Genomic DNA, 13210 nt, shown 5'->3' with positions numbered 1-13210 from the left:
TGTAGAGAGCCAGAAGGGCATTAACTCTGGCTTGAAATATCTCAAACATGAACACTTCATCACCATTTTAAAAACCTTTCAAAATTATAAATTTTTACCCAAATTCCACTAAAGCTATATTGCAGTATATTAACTGAACTGCATTTTGCTGCATTCATGTTTTAAAAATAAATTTCAATTAACTATACCTCTCTTTTCTGCATATTATTTCATGCTTGCCCATTTTAAAATACAAACTCCATATATTGCATTACATAATGGATCCTCTTAAAATTGTGGAAAAATTTAGGTTGGTTTACCGCATTTCAGCCTATTGTAAAATGTATCCCTTTTATAGTTAAAAGAAACAATTTTGCAATCGATTCGTCCATTCATTACACAACACAATGAAAGTAAAATGCTACGTCTTCCAATATTTGTAAAATTATTGTTTCTAAATTTATTTGTGATCTCTAATACACTAATTTCTCTTACAACCTTTCCTATGACTTCATCACAGAAATACATAAAAACCTGCCATCAAATTTCATAACTACTATCACATTCACTCAGCAAAAATACAATAATATATATACACTGTAGTTATAAATTTTCATGAGCCAGAGAAATATTGCATGAACTGTTAAGGTGTCAAACTTGTCCGAGATTTGAGCTATATAAATAGTGAATGCAAATAAATATAATCACTTGAAAGCAGGCATCTTAAGTAGGATGTCAAGATCGTTTCTCATTATTGACAACTTGTAGTATAATACAGGCATAAGCCTTCAACTAGAAATATTGGAGCACTAATTTACTATGAAAACAATTAATTGTTAATGATATATTTCGATCATTTACTGATCAAAATGCAAATTCTCATACTCAAATTTTGGAGAGCAATGAGGCAAAAGCGCAACAAGATTTTCAGGTAATCTGCTCTCTCGGGGTAGTACGATTCTGAATCGGATCGATTAACTCAATTTGTTCAATATTATCCAAGTGATTTTACCATCACTTTTGTAAAAAAAGTCTTCATACCGGGGATGTGCATAGCGTCTTAAGGGGGAGAATTGATTTGAAGAAGTAAAAAAAGCCTGAATAAACATTCTCCGCTGACACTTTTGGATCATCTTACTATTTAGGGACCACCCAAAATGCTATGAATGATAAATAAATCAGATCATGATAACTGTTGATATTCTTGTCAAAAATGCCTCTATGATATTCTTATACTAAAAAGATACTAATACATTCACTCTAAAAATAAGAATTAAATCTTATTTAATCTGCTATCATGATGATTCCAATGTCTGCTCAATCCATGCTTGGAGTTTATCCAGCTCATCTTTATTCATCTCATGGTAGAGTCTGGGATATCTCTGGAACTGGCAGGTGACTCCAGCCTTGGTCAACTGGTCCTTGGTAGTCACGCCCCACTCGTAGAGGACCAACGGATCAACCTGCCCGTGGCACTGGAACAGGGGAGGCCTTCGGGAATCGGACGATGCAAGATCCTGAATCAAAATAAAAAGTGCAGAGATACATTCATGGCATCTAGAACATGTTTGCAGTGAGGAGTCTTTCTAATGGCTCTATTAATAAGGGAATTCATAACTATAATGAGAACAATTTCAATAAATTTTCATAGATCTACTCAACATCAAGAGAAATAAACATTTCATAATATAATTGTACTTTTAAAACAAAAGATTCATCATGATAAATGGCTGAATTGGTTAAAGCAGAAAAGTCTCCCAATATACCAATTATATATATACTTTGCTTTCTTATTTGCAATGACATTTTAAACTGGCAAGATGGATATGACTTATTTGAAGCTTACTACTTCTATGCAACACTGATGTGATTGCTGTTGATATAATGTGAGGCTGGTTAGAACAAGGCTGAAGAACAAAAAAGCTTTCTAACAAACGTGAATATGATACTGAAATTAAAGTTGAAGTTATAAAGTATACATGAAATAGCAGAGACTGATATTAGATTCCATATATGAATGTAGTCTTTTTCTCAGGATATAATATCATTGTTGATCATTCCAAACTGAGGGAATGAAAATAATAAATGCCAAAAATAAATTCGCCCCTAATATTGTGTTACACCAGAGGACTAAGTTTGCCAATAGCAGCATATTGAAGTGATGTAATATATTTCTTTAATGTCTGAAATACTATCATTCTGTGATGTGCATGTTTTGTGTCTGAAGTGTAAATAAAGTCTACTTTGTATGCGCATGTGTTGTAATGGATTAAATAATTATGTATTCAAAGTATATTGCCTCCATTGTGACTTGATGTTGGTATTACATTAGGTTAGAGATAAAAGAATATTGATTTAAATGTATAACTCCACACAAAGATACACAAATATAATACAAATAAATGAAAATACCCCAGAATTAATTATTACTTATACACTATATGTATATTGACAAGTCAACAAAGAAATCAATTTGCAGGAACAAAACATTTAATGTCAACCTAGTGCTTCTTCTCTCATGATGATTGTTAATTAAATTGGAAAAAAAAATTAAACTTCTAAGAAAGTAAGAAACACAAGAATAATTTAATTTCGAAGTATTTCAAAGATGATTATAATAATACAGAAGTATAAAAACATACATAAAACTTGTAAATCTACGGAAACGAGAGAGGGAATAAATATACAGAATAAATATAGAGATACAAAGGACATGCATTGATTGGGTGAAACAGAAGTCAGATAATGACACAGGGAATGGAATAGTCAACTGCTACAAACCAAGGTATAGAAACAATTCTGTTTGGAATATGCAAAATATGAAGAATATATTATTAATCATCCATAACTGTATTTAGAACAGGGATGCCAACCATCAACTAAGGATCAGCTGGTATGGAAAAAGGCTGAAGCACACTCCCAACCCAGTCTACTTAGGCGTCACACTCGATTGCTCCCTTACCTACAAGAACCACATTGCCAACACAAAGGCAAAAGTTGGAGCCCGCAACAGCATCCTCAAGAAGCTAGCCAACACCAACTGGGGGACTGATGCCAGAACAATCCGGACGACAGCCCTCGCGCTTTGCTTCTCTGCTGCGGAGTATGCATCACCAGTATGGAGTAGGTCGGCCCATGCACCCAAGATCGACCCAGCTCTAAATTCATCTTGCAGAACGATCACTGGATGCCTAAGGCCAACTAAAGTAGAAGACATCTACCTGCTCTGCGGTATTGCCCCTCCACACGTCAGAAGGTTGGTCTTGTCCCAGAAAGAAAAGGACAAACAAGAAAACAATCCACTCCACCCACTCTTCGAACAACAGCCAGTGAGCAAGCGGCTCAAATCCAGACACAGCTAGCTTTCTGCACTCGGTAGAGCCTCTTAATACTAGCCCTCACAACCAAAGGATGACTTTGTGGTCTAACCACCTTCAGACAACTCCACATAAACTCTCCCTCAGCCCGAAGGAATCCCTCGCAACCGGCTCCAGTGAGACTTGGCCTACCTGGCTGAGCCTCAACCGCCTAAGAACTGGCTACGGTCGATGCAGAGTCCTAATGCAGAGGTGGGGTCTAGGAGACGAACAAACGGCATGTGAATGCGGCCAGGAACAGACAATGGAACACCTGCTAGTCTGCCCACTCCTGCCAGAGCCATGCACCCAAGATGACCTGGAAGCCGTTAATTGCCGTGCCAAAGCCTGTGTGGACCACTGGACGGGACTTGTTTAGTGACTCGATAAGAAGAAGACTGTAAAAAAAAAAAAAAAAAAATGAAAAGTACATACATCAACCCTCAAGTCTATTAAGTGAAAGATACAAACCTGATAAACTTTGGAGTTGTTATTGAGGAAAGCTGATAGCGCAAACACTCCTCCTAGCTCCCTTTGGAATCTATATGCCACATGCAAGGCCAAGCAGCCACCCATCGAAAATCCACCTGTCAAAAAAAAAAAAAAAAAAAAAAAATCAAAAGAAAAAAATATTTTAAATGTATTTCTCCAATTACAGTACTTGAAATGAGGGAGGGAGAGGCATGAATAGGCATGTTCCTACCGCACAGCAAACTCCCCTTCCTAGTCTGGTGCAAGATTTTGCATTAATTGACATCTACTGGCTTTGATACTGACCCACAATGATTTTATTCCTTGGGATTCCCTGGTCCACTTCTTGCTGGATAACCTTGCTAATCTCTTCACACATAGGATCAACGCTTTCTAGGTCTTCAGGTGCGTTCTGTGATATCTGTTTACGATCAAACCATACAGTGCTAGGAGCCCCATTCATCGGAGTGTAAGGTCTGTGGAAAGGAAATATGACATTATGATAATTGATATTAAAAATTATACCAAACATCACAACATAATAATGACGGAAATAATCTAAGATTACTCTTTAACACGATTCACGGTGCACTTGACATGATATGAAGGATTACATAAGGGTACAGTATAGTCATAGGTATTCCAATCTGAAGAAAAAAAATTAATTGCATGCACACATACTTCTGCTTTTTAAAAATTAAAAAAAAAGAAAAAGACCCACAGGCAGCTTGTGGGTCATTTGTTGTTGTTGTAAGATGACAGTGACAAGGCCAGTGCAGCTCAAAGAATATATTAGTACTAATATCAGAAGTATGTGTGCTTGTAATCTAGCCTTTTTAGATTGACCGGCTGTACACAGTGGCGGATCCAGGAATTTCTTACCGGGGGGGCACAAAATCGCATGGGGTGTACTATATGAAAAACGATGGAGCGAGACGTCAGCGGCGAGGGAGCGGAGCGACCAAGCGGGGGTGGGTCTGGGAGGGGGTCAGAACCCCCTCACTGAGTAGGAAGCATTTGCAATTTTAGAACCACATTAGGTGCATTTCAGGCACTTTCTGGAGTAATATGATGTAAAATTGCTTTCTCCTACCCCCCTCAAAGAGTAGGGATCCAGGGGCGGATGATGGGATCTGGCTTTTTGCTAAGGGGGGGGGGGGGTTGACCCAATGACGACATGGAGCATCGTCCACGAGCCGCGAAGCGATTTTTTGTTGTTGTTGCTATTTTGAACCCCCGTAAGTGATGTTTTCCTGGCATCTACTGACACAATGGTGACCATAAAAAGCAGTGCATGATTACGTCTTTTTAAATCAAGTAACAGTTTAAGGGGGGTCGACCCAAAGACGATGTAGAGCATTGTCCACGAGCCGCGTAGCGGCGAGGCGATTTTTGGGGTTGCTATTTTGAACCCCCGTAAGTGATGTTTTCCTGGCATCTATATAGGCCTACCCATAGGAAAGAAATGAGCCTGCCGCATACTCCTGCGGCAGACTTGCCGCAGATCTGCAGCAGACCTGCCGCAGACAGTCATCTGTTTCACATGCAAATTAGTTTTGCCGCAGACTTGCTGCAGACTTGCCGCATACTCTTTCAGTATGATGAAGAGTCTGCGGCAGGTCTGCCGCAGACTTGCTGCAGACTTGCCGCATACTCTTTCAGTATGATGAAGAGTCTGCGGCAGGTCTGCCGCAGACTTGCTGCAGACCTGCCGCATACTCTTTCAGTATGATGAAGAGTCTGCGGCAGGTCTGCCGCAGACATGCCGCATACTCTTTCAGTATGATGAAGAATCTGCGGCAGGTCTGCCGCAGACTCTTCGTCATGAATATTCATTTCTCATATAGACCTGCTGCAGACCTGCCACATACTCTTTCATATCCAGTACGTGGCAATAAAGTATGCATGTAGAAGAACCAGTGATAAACTGATTGATACTTCATAATTGATATTGGCAATATTGATATTACCAATTAGGTAATACCAATATATATCGATATTACCAATTAGGTATATTCTATTCTCAATTGTATTAACTCCATCGCATTGATCATTTGAAGTGTATTCAAGAGTAACATTTAAAGTAACACAGGCTCGTACACATATATATACTAAATATGTATATTGTTTCTTGGTTAGTAATCATAGTTTCTTGGTTAGTAATCAATATATCTATTGCTTAAACGTGAATGTAATTGTAACATGATCAGACAAAATAATCTATTGGTTAATAATGGCAAAAGGAAAATAGAAATCACAAAAATGATGTGCATTGTCTTAATTTGCTTAACAAATCATGATAAATGTATTTTTCTGTCACACGTGTAAAGTAATAATGAATATGCATGAGATAATTGGTTTCAATTGGCCCTGTAAGACTTTAATGGGATTTCCTGTGGCAGACCTGCCGCAGACTGTTCCTGTGGCGTACTGGTATGCGGCAAGTCTGGAGCAAAGTTTCGCCCAGCCGCAGATCTGCCGCAGACTGTTCCTGTGGCATACTAGTATGCGGCAAGTCTGGAGCAAAGTTTCATCCTGCCGCAGATCTGCCGCAGACTGTTCCTGTGGCATACTAGTATGCGGCAAGTCTGCAGCAAAATTTCATCCTGCCGCAGATCTGCCGCAGACTGTTCCTGTGGCATACTAGTATGCGGCAAGTCTGCGCAGCAAAGTTTCATCCTGCCGCAGATCTGCCGCAGACTGTTCCTGTGGCATACTAGTATGCGGCAAGTCTGCAGCAAAATTTCATCCTGCCGCAGATCTGCCGCAGACTGTTCCTGTGGCATACTAGTATGCGGCAAGTCTGCGCAGCAAAGTTTCATCCTGCCGCAGATCTGCCGCAGACTGTTCCTGTGGCATACTAGTATGCGGCAAGTCTGCAGCAAGATTTCACCCTGCCGCAGATCTGCCGCAGACTGTTCCTGTGGCATACTAGTATGCGGCAAGTCTGGAGCAAAGTTTCATCCTGCCGCAGATCTGCCGCAGACTGTTCCTGTGGCATACTAGTATGCGGCAAGTCTGCAGCAAAATTTCATCCTGCCGCAGATCTGCCGCAGACTGTTCCTGTGGCATACTAGTATGCGGCAAGTCTGCGCAGCAAAGTTTCATCCTGCCGCAGATCTGCCGCAGACTGTTCCTGTGGCATACTAGTATGCGGCAAGTCTGCAGCAAAATTTCATCCTGCCGCAGATCTGCCGCAGACTGTTCCTGTGGCATACTGGTATGCGGCAAGTCTGCAGCAAAATTTCTTTCTGCCGCATACTTCGGCATACTCTTTGCCGCAGACTAAAAGTCTGCGGCAGGTCTGCGGCATACTTTTCACTTTCCTATGGGTACTAACACAATGGAGACCATAAAAAGCAGTGCAGGGGGGGGGGTTTGACCCATGACGATGAGGAGCACCGTCCACGAGCCGCGAAGTCCGAGCCGCGTAGCGGCGAGGCGATTTTGGGGGGCTATTTTGAACCCCCGTAAGTGATATTTTCCTGGCATCTACTAACAAAATGGAGACCTAAACAGCAGTTCATGATAACGTCTTTTTAAATCAAGTAACAGTTTGAGGGGGATTCGACCCAATGACGATGCGGAGCATCGTCCACGAGCCGCATAGAGGCGAGGCAATTTTTTGTTGTGGGGGGGGGGGCTATTTTGAACCCCCGTAAGTGATGTTTTTGTGGCATCTATATACTAACACAATGGAGACCATAAAAAGCAGTGCATGATAAAGTCTTTTTAAATGCATGCCCCCCCACCCCTTACCCGGTAAAAAAAAACACCTTCTTAGAATATCATCCCCCTTTCTTTCTTTTCCCTTCTCATTATTGTCCTTTTCCCCCTTTTCTCTCCTCCGTCTTTCCGCCTTTCTTCTTTTTCCGCCTTTTCTCTCCTCAAGTTCTTTCCCTTTTTTTCCCCCTCCTTTTTCTACTCTCCCCTTTTCTTTCCTCCCTCTTTTCTTCTTCTTTCTCTCTTCCCTTTTTTTCCCTCTCCTTTTTCTTTCCCCCTCCTTTTTCTCCTTTTCTTTTTTTTTGGCCGGGGGGGCACGTGCCCCCTGTGCCCCCCCCCCCTGGATCCGCCACTGGTACATTTTACGATGAACAGGCAGGCAGGCACTGTTGAACATTTAAATTAAACTTTAACAGTCTCTAGTGATCAAAGAATCACAGGATAAGTTTCAAACATAAAGGCATGAGAAGTCATTGCAAGTTGATAGTTTCTTTACCTCAGTGGAGCAGAAGGGAAGATGACTTTTGAATGTGGTAGGCAGAATTTTCTCCCAAGTATACTGAACAGCCATTCCTGCAATCCTTCTGATGTGTCTCCTACATTCAATTCAAAATGACAGAGAGAAGAAGAAAACAAAAAAGAATTTGTTCAGATGTAAATATCTCTTCTCAATTCCCCTGAAAGTTATTTAGAAGGAGGCAGAAAAATTACTTCATATACTCTCTCCATAATAAGTCTCATTTATATTTAAAGTTATTTGAAAATTTTAAATTTCATTTTGGAATATTGTTATCACTCCTATTTCCTAGACGACCCTGTATGGATGGGTGTTTCACATTTGTTTTGCAGTATACTGAGCTATATGTTGTGCACATGGGAAATGATAGGAAGAAAATAAAAAGTTAACAAGTACAAGGAGTGTAAACTAATAAAATAATCTCTTGGCAATCAATCATCATTTGATCATCAATCATCATTTTAATCAATCCTTTTATCTACACTGAAAGAAAGGAAGGGACATTATAAACAGCACCACCGCAAGTTTATTTTTATTTCCTTTTTATTTTTGAATCTTTTAGACTGGTCACTATTTACATGTATATCCGTCCTCCATTTATTACCACAATTAGCTTTGACTCTCTATGCTTTGCTGGAGTGGGGCCTACAGCCTTACAAGCTTGCTTTCATGTATAGGTCCCATCATATTTCTCTTAGTAAAATCACAAATTCATATTGACCACTTATCTTTGTTACTATTATGTGTTATTGAAAAAAAAAATTGACTTCATTTGAAATATATGTATGTTTATGAGAAATATGAAAATAAATGAAATGAAAAATGAAATGAAATCACTGAATTAAACACCGGGGGGCCGTTTCATGAAACCAACTCCATGACAGTCATATCTTTGTCGGCGACCTACGGAGATGTCATGAAGTGGATAAACCGTTTCACAAAGCCATGACAGACATGATATCGATATATCGCAATACTAGCAGCTCAAGAACATAGTCTTTGTCACAATCCATTTGATTTATCACAAATAACCCAAAACAAGTTTTGGGGCTAAAATTGTTCAAAAAGAAACATATACATATAAACTCTCCTAAAATAAATAACAAATAGTATCTTTGTCAAATGTAGATCATCAAACGATTTGCATATTTCTGTAAAGATTCTTAAGTTGAAGAAAAACCGGAATTTTAGGCAAAATACCTTTTCTCAGCCAGTTTTTATTCTAGAGTCTCCCCGGCCCCCCCACTCCGAGAACGGACGGACCCCATGCATGTTGCCAAAATGTCCTTTTTGTAACAAAAGAAAAAGGTCGACCCGTATTGACTTTACACACCGGACTTTTGCTGAAAAGGGGGGGGGGGGGGTGCTGAAAAAGGCTTGTATACAAAAGAAAAAGGTCGAGCCGTATTGACTTTACACACCGGACTTTTGCTGAAAAGGGGGGGTCGGTTGGAACACGCATATGCGTACCCTAAATAACACTGAGTGGGGGGGCCGGGAGAGTCTCATAAATACTTGTTATATAATTGATTTGATATTGAAAATATTATTTGAAAGAAGTAATTACACTGTAGAGAGGGAATAATAATGCACACAGACCCCAAAGGTATGATGGTATCCTAAGAAAAGACTATGGATCGACTATGGACAACGGTGTGTAACATTCTTATCTCTTTTATTTATATGTTATAGTTTAATGATTTGTGATTTAATGTTTATATAGCTTTTTAACATTTCTGTATAATATGTATTATCACTTCTTTACATTTACATTTCGCATCCCAGAGAACTACATACCGAACTTGTCTATATTTTTCTCAAAATGATAATGAAACTAATCGTACATTTCGCGGCCCATGGAATAGCAACAAACTGACTTGTGATGGCTCTTTACAGCAATTAAAAAGATATGACGGGTTCGGAGCAGTGACAACTCATTGTCCCGGAAGCTGTCGCTCATCTTGGCAAAGATGGCTTCGTGAAACACTTAGCTGACAAGTTGCGTGACAGTGTCGAGATGTCGTTGATCTTGTAGTTATGACGGTTTCGAGAAACGGCCCCCAGTCTTACAAATCACTGCCAAACTCACAAGTCCTCTCTCCTATAAAGTCTCTCCTATCTCATGCCCACAGAGCTCTAAAATAACACCTCTGACACAGTGTAAGTCCAGTCCAGTTCTCCTTCAGTTTTATTCTCTCAGGCTGTACATGTGCTTCATGCAAATTATATTGAAATATAGCAAAATAGGATTTAAGAATATTCATAAGAAAAAGGAGAAGAGAACCATTGATAAGTAAGAAGTGGAAATAAGCAAATGAGAAGAGAACATACCACCTGTTCTAGCTTAAAGAGTTGATATGTGGTTGAGATGAATGGTGGAGATGAATGGATGAAATGAATATGCAAATGATGTGAAATGAATATGTATGGGTAGAAGAGACTAGAGAAACAAATAGTAATTGTGACAAATAAAAGTAGGGAATGAGCCTACTTTTAACTCTTACAGGCCGTACTTCAGTCTATAGAGGCGGTCAGAGGAACCAGATGCAATCTCAGCGGAACAACCATCAATATCAGAGACTGAAGCTTTCGGTCTAGATTGTACTATGTTAATTTTTATAATTATAGCCAAGAAGAAATTTGAAATCGAATTCAAAACAGTTTTACAAATACAAAGCCAAAGTTGAATTAGGATCGACCCAGGACATTGACACTACAATCCATATCCATGAGGTCTATAAACCGTAAACGGTATTGAGAACAGGATAATTAAAAGGGTCAGCTAATAATTCTTCCTGAATTGCTCTATCTTTCCATTTCTAAAAGTTGCCCCCCCCCCCCTCCCGAAAAAACAGATAAATAACACCCAAAAATGTTTATGTATAGGACTAAGGTAACAATCTTACGATCAGTATCAGCATTATAAATTGTGTTATTTCAATTCTTAGTTCTTAATACTTACCAGAACCATTAACCATGAAGAAATATTTATGCTAGATAAATGTGAGTGTGAAGCGGGGATTACATCTAATTTCAATCTCGCTAAAGCTGTCATTTCGAAAGTGTTCAGATTTGGTAGCAGCCTGCGTTAAGAGGTAACTTCTTTGCTGAATCTGACAAGCATAATTGCTCTATCTTTCCCTTTCTAAAAGTTGCCCCCCCCCCCCGAAAAAACAGATAAATAACACCCAAAAATGATTATGTATGGGACTAAGGTAACAATTTTACGATCAGTATCAGCGTTATAAATTGTGTTATTTCAATTCTTAGTTCTTAATACTTACCAGAACCATGAAGAAATATTATGCTAGATAAATGTGAGCGTGAAGCGGGGATTACATCTAATTTCAATCTCGCTAAAGCTGTCATTTCGAAAGTGTTCAGATTTGGTAGCAGCCTGCGTTAAGAGGTAACTTCTTTGCTGAATCTAACAAGCCATCTAAAGTCAGTTTCAAAGTAAGGTGTTGCTGAACAAGCAAACAGGGAGAAAATAAATTTCTCTGATGTGTGAACAGTAGAAAGCTTTCAATTTGAGGATAAATTTATGAATTTCTCTCAATTGAGATTATTTTTATTAACCATCTATTTATTGAAACATATTCATACAGTAAATATAACATGATCAGCATAGTTTTCCATCGATCAAAAGGATATTAAAGAAAATAATAATAATAATTATAATAATAAAAACACATTTTAAATAGAGTTTAAAAAATCAGGAATTCACAGACTCATAATATAATGGTATATTGAAAACATAATGGAAATGAAAGACAGAAAATACGAAAAAAGAAGGAGTAATTAGGAAGGAGAAGAAGCAGAGGAGTAGTAGAAGAAGAAGAACAACAACAAGGAGAAGAAGGAGAAGAAAAAGAACAAGAAGAAAAAGGAAGAATTAGGAAGGAGAAGAAGAAGAAGAAGAAGAAGATGGAGGAGGAGATAGAATTGTTTTTTGTTTTTTGTTTTTTTTGTTGTTGTTGAACATAATTAATCATATTAATGAATGAAGCATTTTCGAGTGAATCGGGGGAGATTGTTCCATACCCGGTTGAACCCGAAAACTTAAGTTTAAACTTTTAAACATTCCAGATTAAGTTCGGGGGAGACAACATTTGAGTATAAGTCACTAAATCATGCTGATCGACAGTACCATTTCAATCGTTTATGTTCATTTACTTTGAGCTAAGGCCCTTTAAACATCTTCTAATAATTGCTAAGAAATAATCCTGTTGTTGTTCAATAGTTAGAATTTTGTCTGTATTAATTTGTCAATACTATTTTTCCTATTATATTAAAGGTACTATGTCCCTTTTGCAGCCAACCTCAAATTCTATAGAACTTTGCAGGAATTATGAATATGTCATGTATGTCCTATTTGTAAAATTTAAACGTTAGCAGTGTCCTTATATTCAAATTATGCAAGGAAACCCGTTGACTTGCTAGACTTCACTGTCAGACACTATTGAGTGACTGACTGGCTTTTTTTTCTTCTTTGGTAATAACATACATGAAAAGAGGTGTAAAGGGTACATGAGCATTTGTCTACATCAATAACCCACTTCTTGTGATGGCCTAGATTAAACTGATTGAATCTTTGCGCAGCATAAAACGTATGACGATTTGGTACAATTGTCTGAAAATCAAGACTATTACTTTTGGGCTCTATAGCCCTAAAGTCGATTTGACAACTAATAGTCATTATTTTCCCACTTGAAGACATTTTCAAGCCCCACCTTTTTTAGGGAAGTTCTAAATAAGTATTATCTTTCAAATGCAGTTGGAATTTAACTTTTTCATTTTATGGCCTGCAAATGGGACATAGTACCTTTAACGTGAAATTTTCTTTTCACACATATTACGTTCATCTCTGACCTTCATCCCATGGCGGCGGGCATCTTGCCATTGAAAATACATTTATATGTATGATTCATTCATATACTGCAGACTAACAACTCAATAAAAGAGAGAGAGAAAGAAAGAAAGAGGGTGGAGCCCGAGAGAGAGAGAGAGAGAGAGAGAGAGAGAGAGAGAGAGAGAGAGAGAATTAATGGTCTTTTTTTTTTTCCCTCTGAGAAGCAAAAAAACTACAAAACCAAAATGTTTCTGTCTTGAGGAGACTTTTTTTATCCAGGCACACCCCAACTATTGTACAGGTCGCACTCCC

The 13210-nt window shown here is 38.6% G+C and overlaps 1 protein-coding gene across 1 annotated transcript; it reads right to left on the bottom strand.

Annotated features, from left to right (window-relative positions):
* Positions 1-413: 413 nt before the first annotated feature.
* LOC580221 (lysophospholipase-like protein 1) lies at positions 414-11438 on the bottom strand. The gene is made up of 5 exons (XM_030999545.1): positions 11331-11438; positions 8026-8125; positions 4113-4282; positions 3807-3922; positions 414-1496 (listed from the first exon to the last, which is right to left on the bottom strand). The coding sequence occupies exons 1-5, from the start codon at positions 11413-11415 to the stop codon at positions 1275-1277; spliced, it is 693 nt and encodes a 230-aa protein (XP_030855405.1). The 5' UTR covers positions 11416-11438; the 3' UTR covers positions 414-1274.
* Positions 11439-13210: the final 1772 nt, after the last annotated feature.

Source organism: Strongylocentrotus purpuratus, unplaced genomic scaffold (assembly GCF_000002235.5).
Source record: "Strongylocentrotus purpuratus isolate Spur 01 unplaced genomic scaffold, Spur_5.0 spur5_scaffold_5, whole genome shotgun sequence".
In the NCBI taxonomy this organism is placed as follows: Eukaryota; Metazoa; Echinodermata; class Echinoidea; order Camarodonta; family Strongylocentrotidae; genus Strongylocentrotus; species Strongylocentrotus purpuratus.
This window is presented reverse-complemented; position numbering and strand designations above follow the sequence as displayed.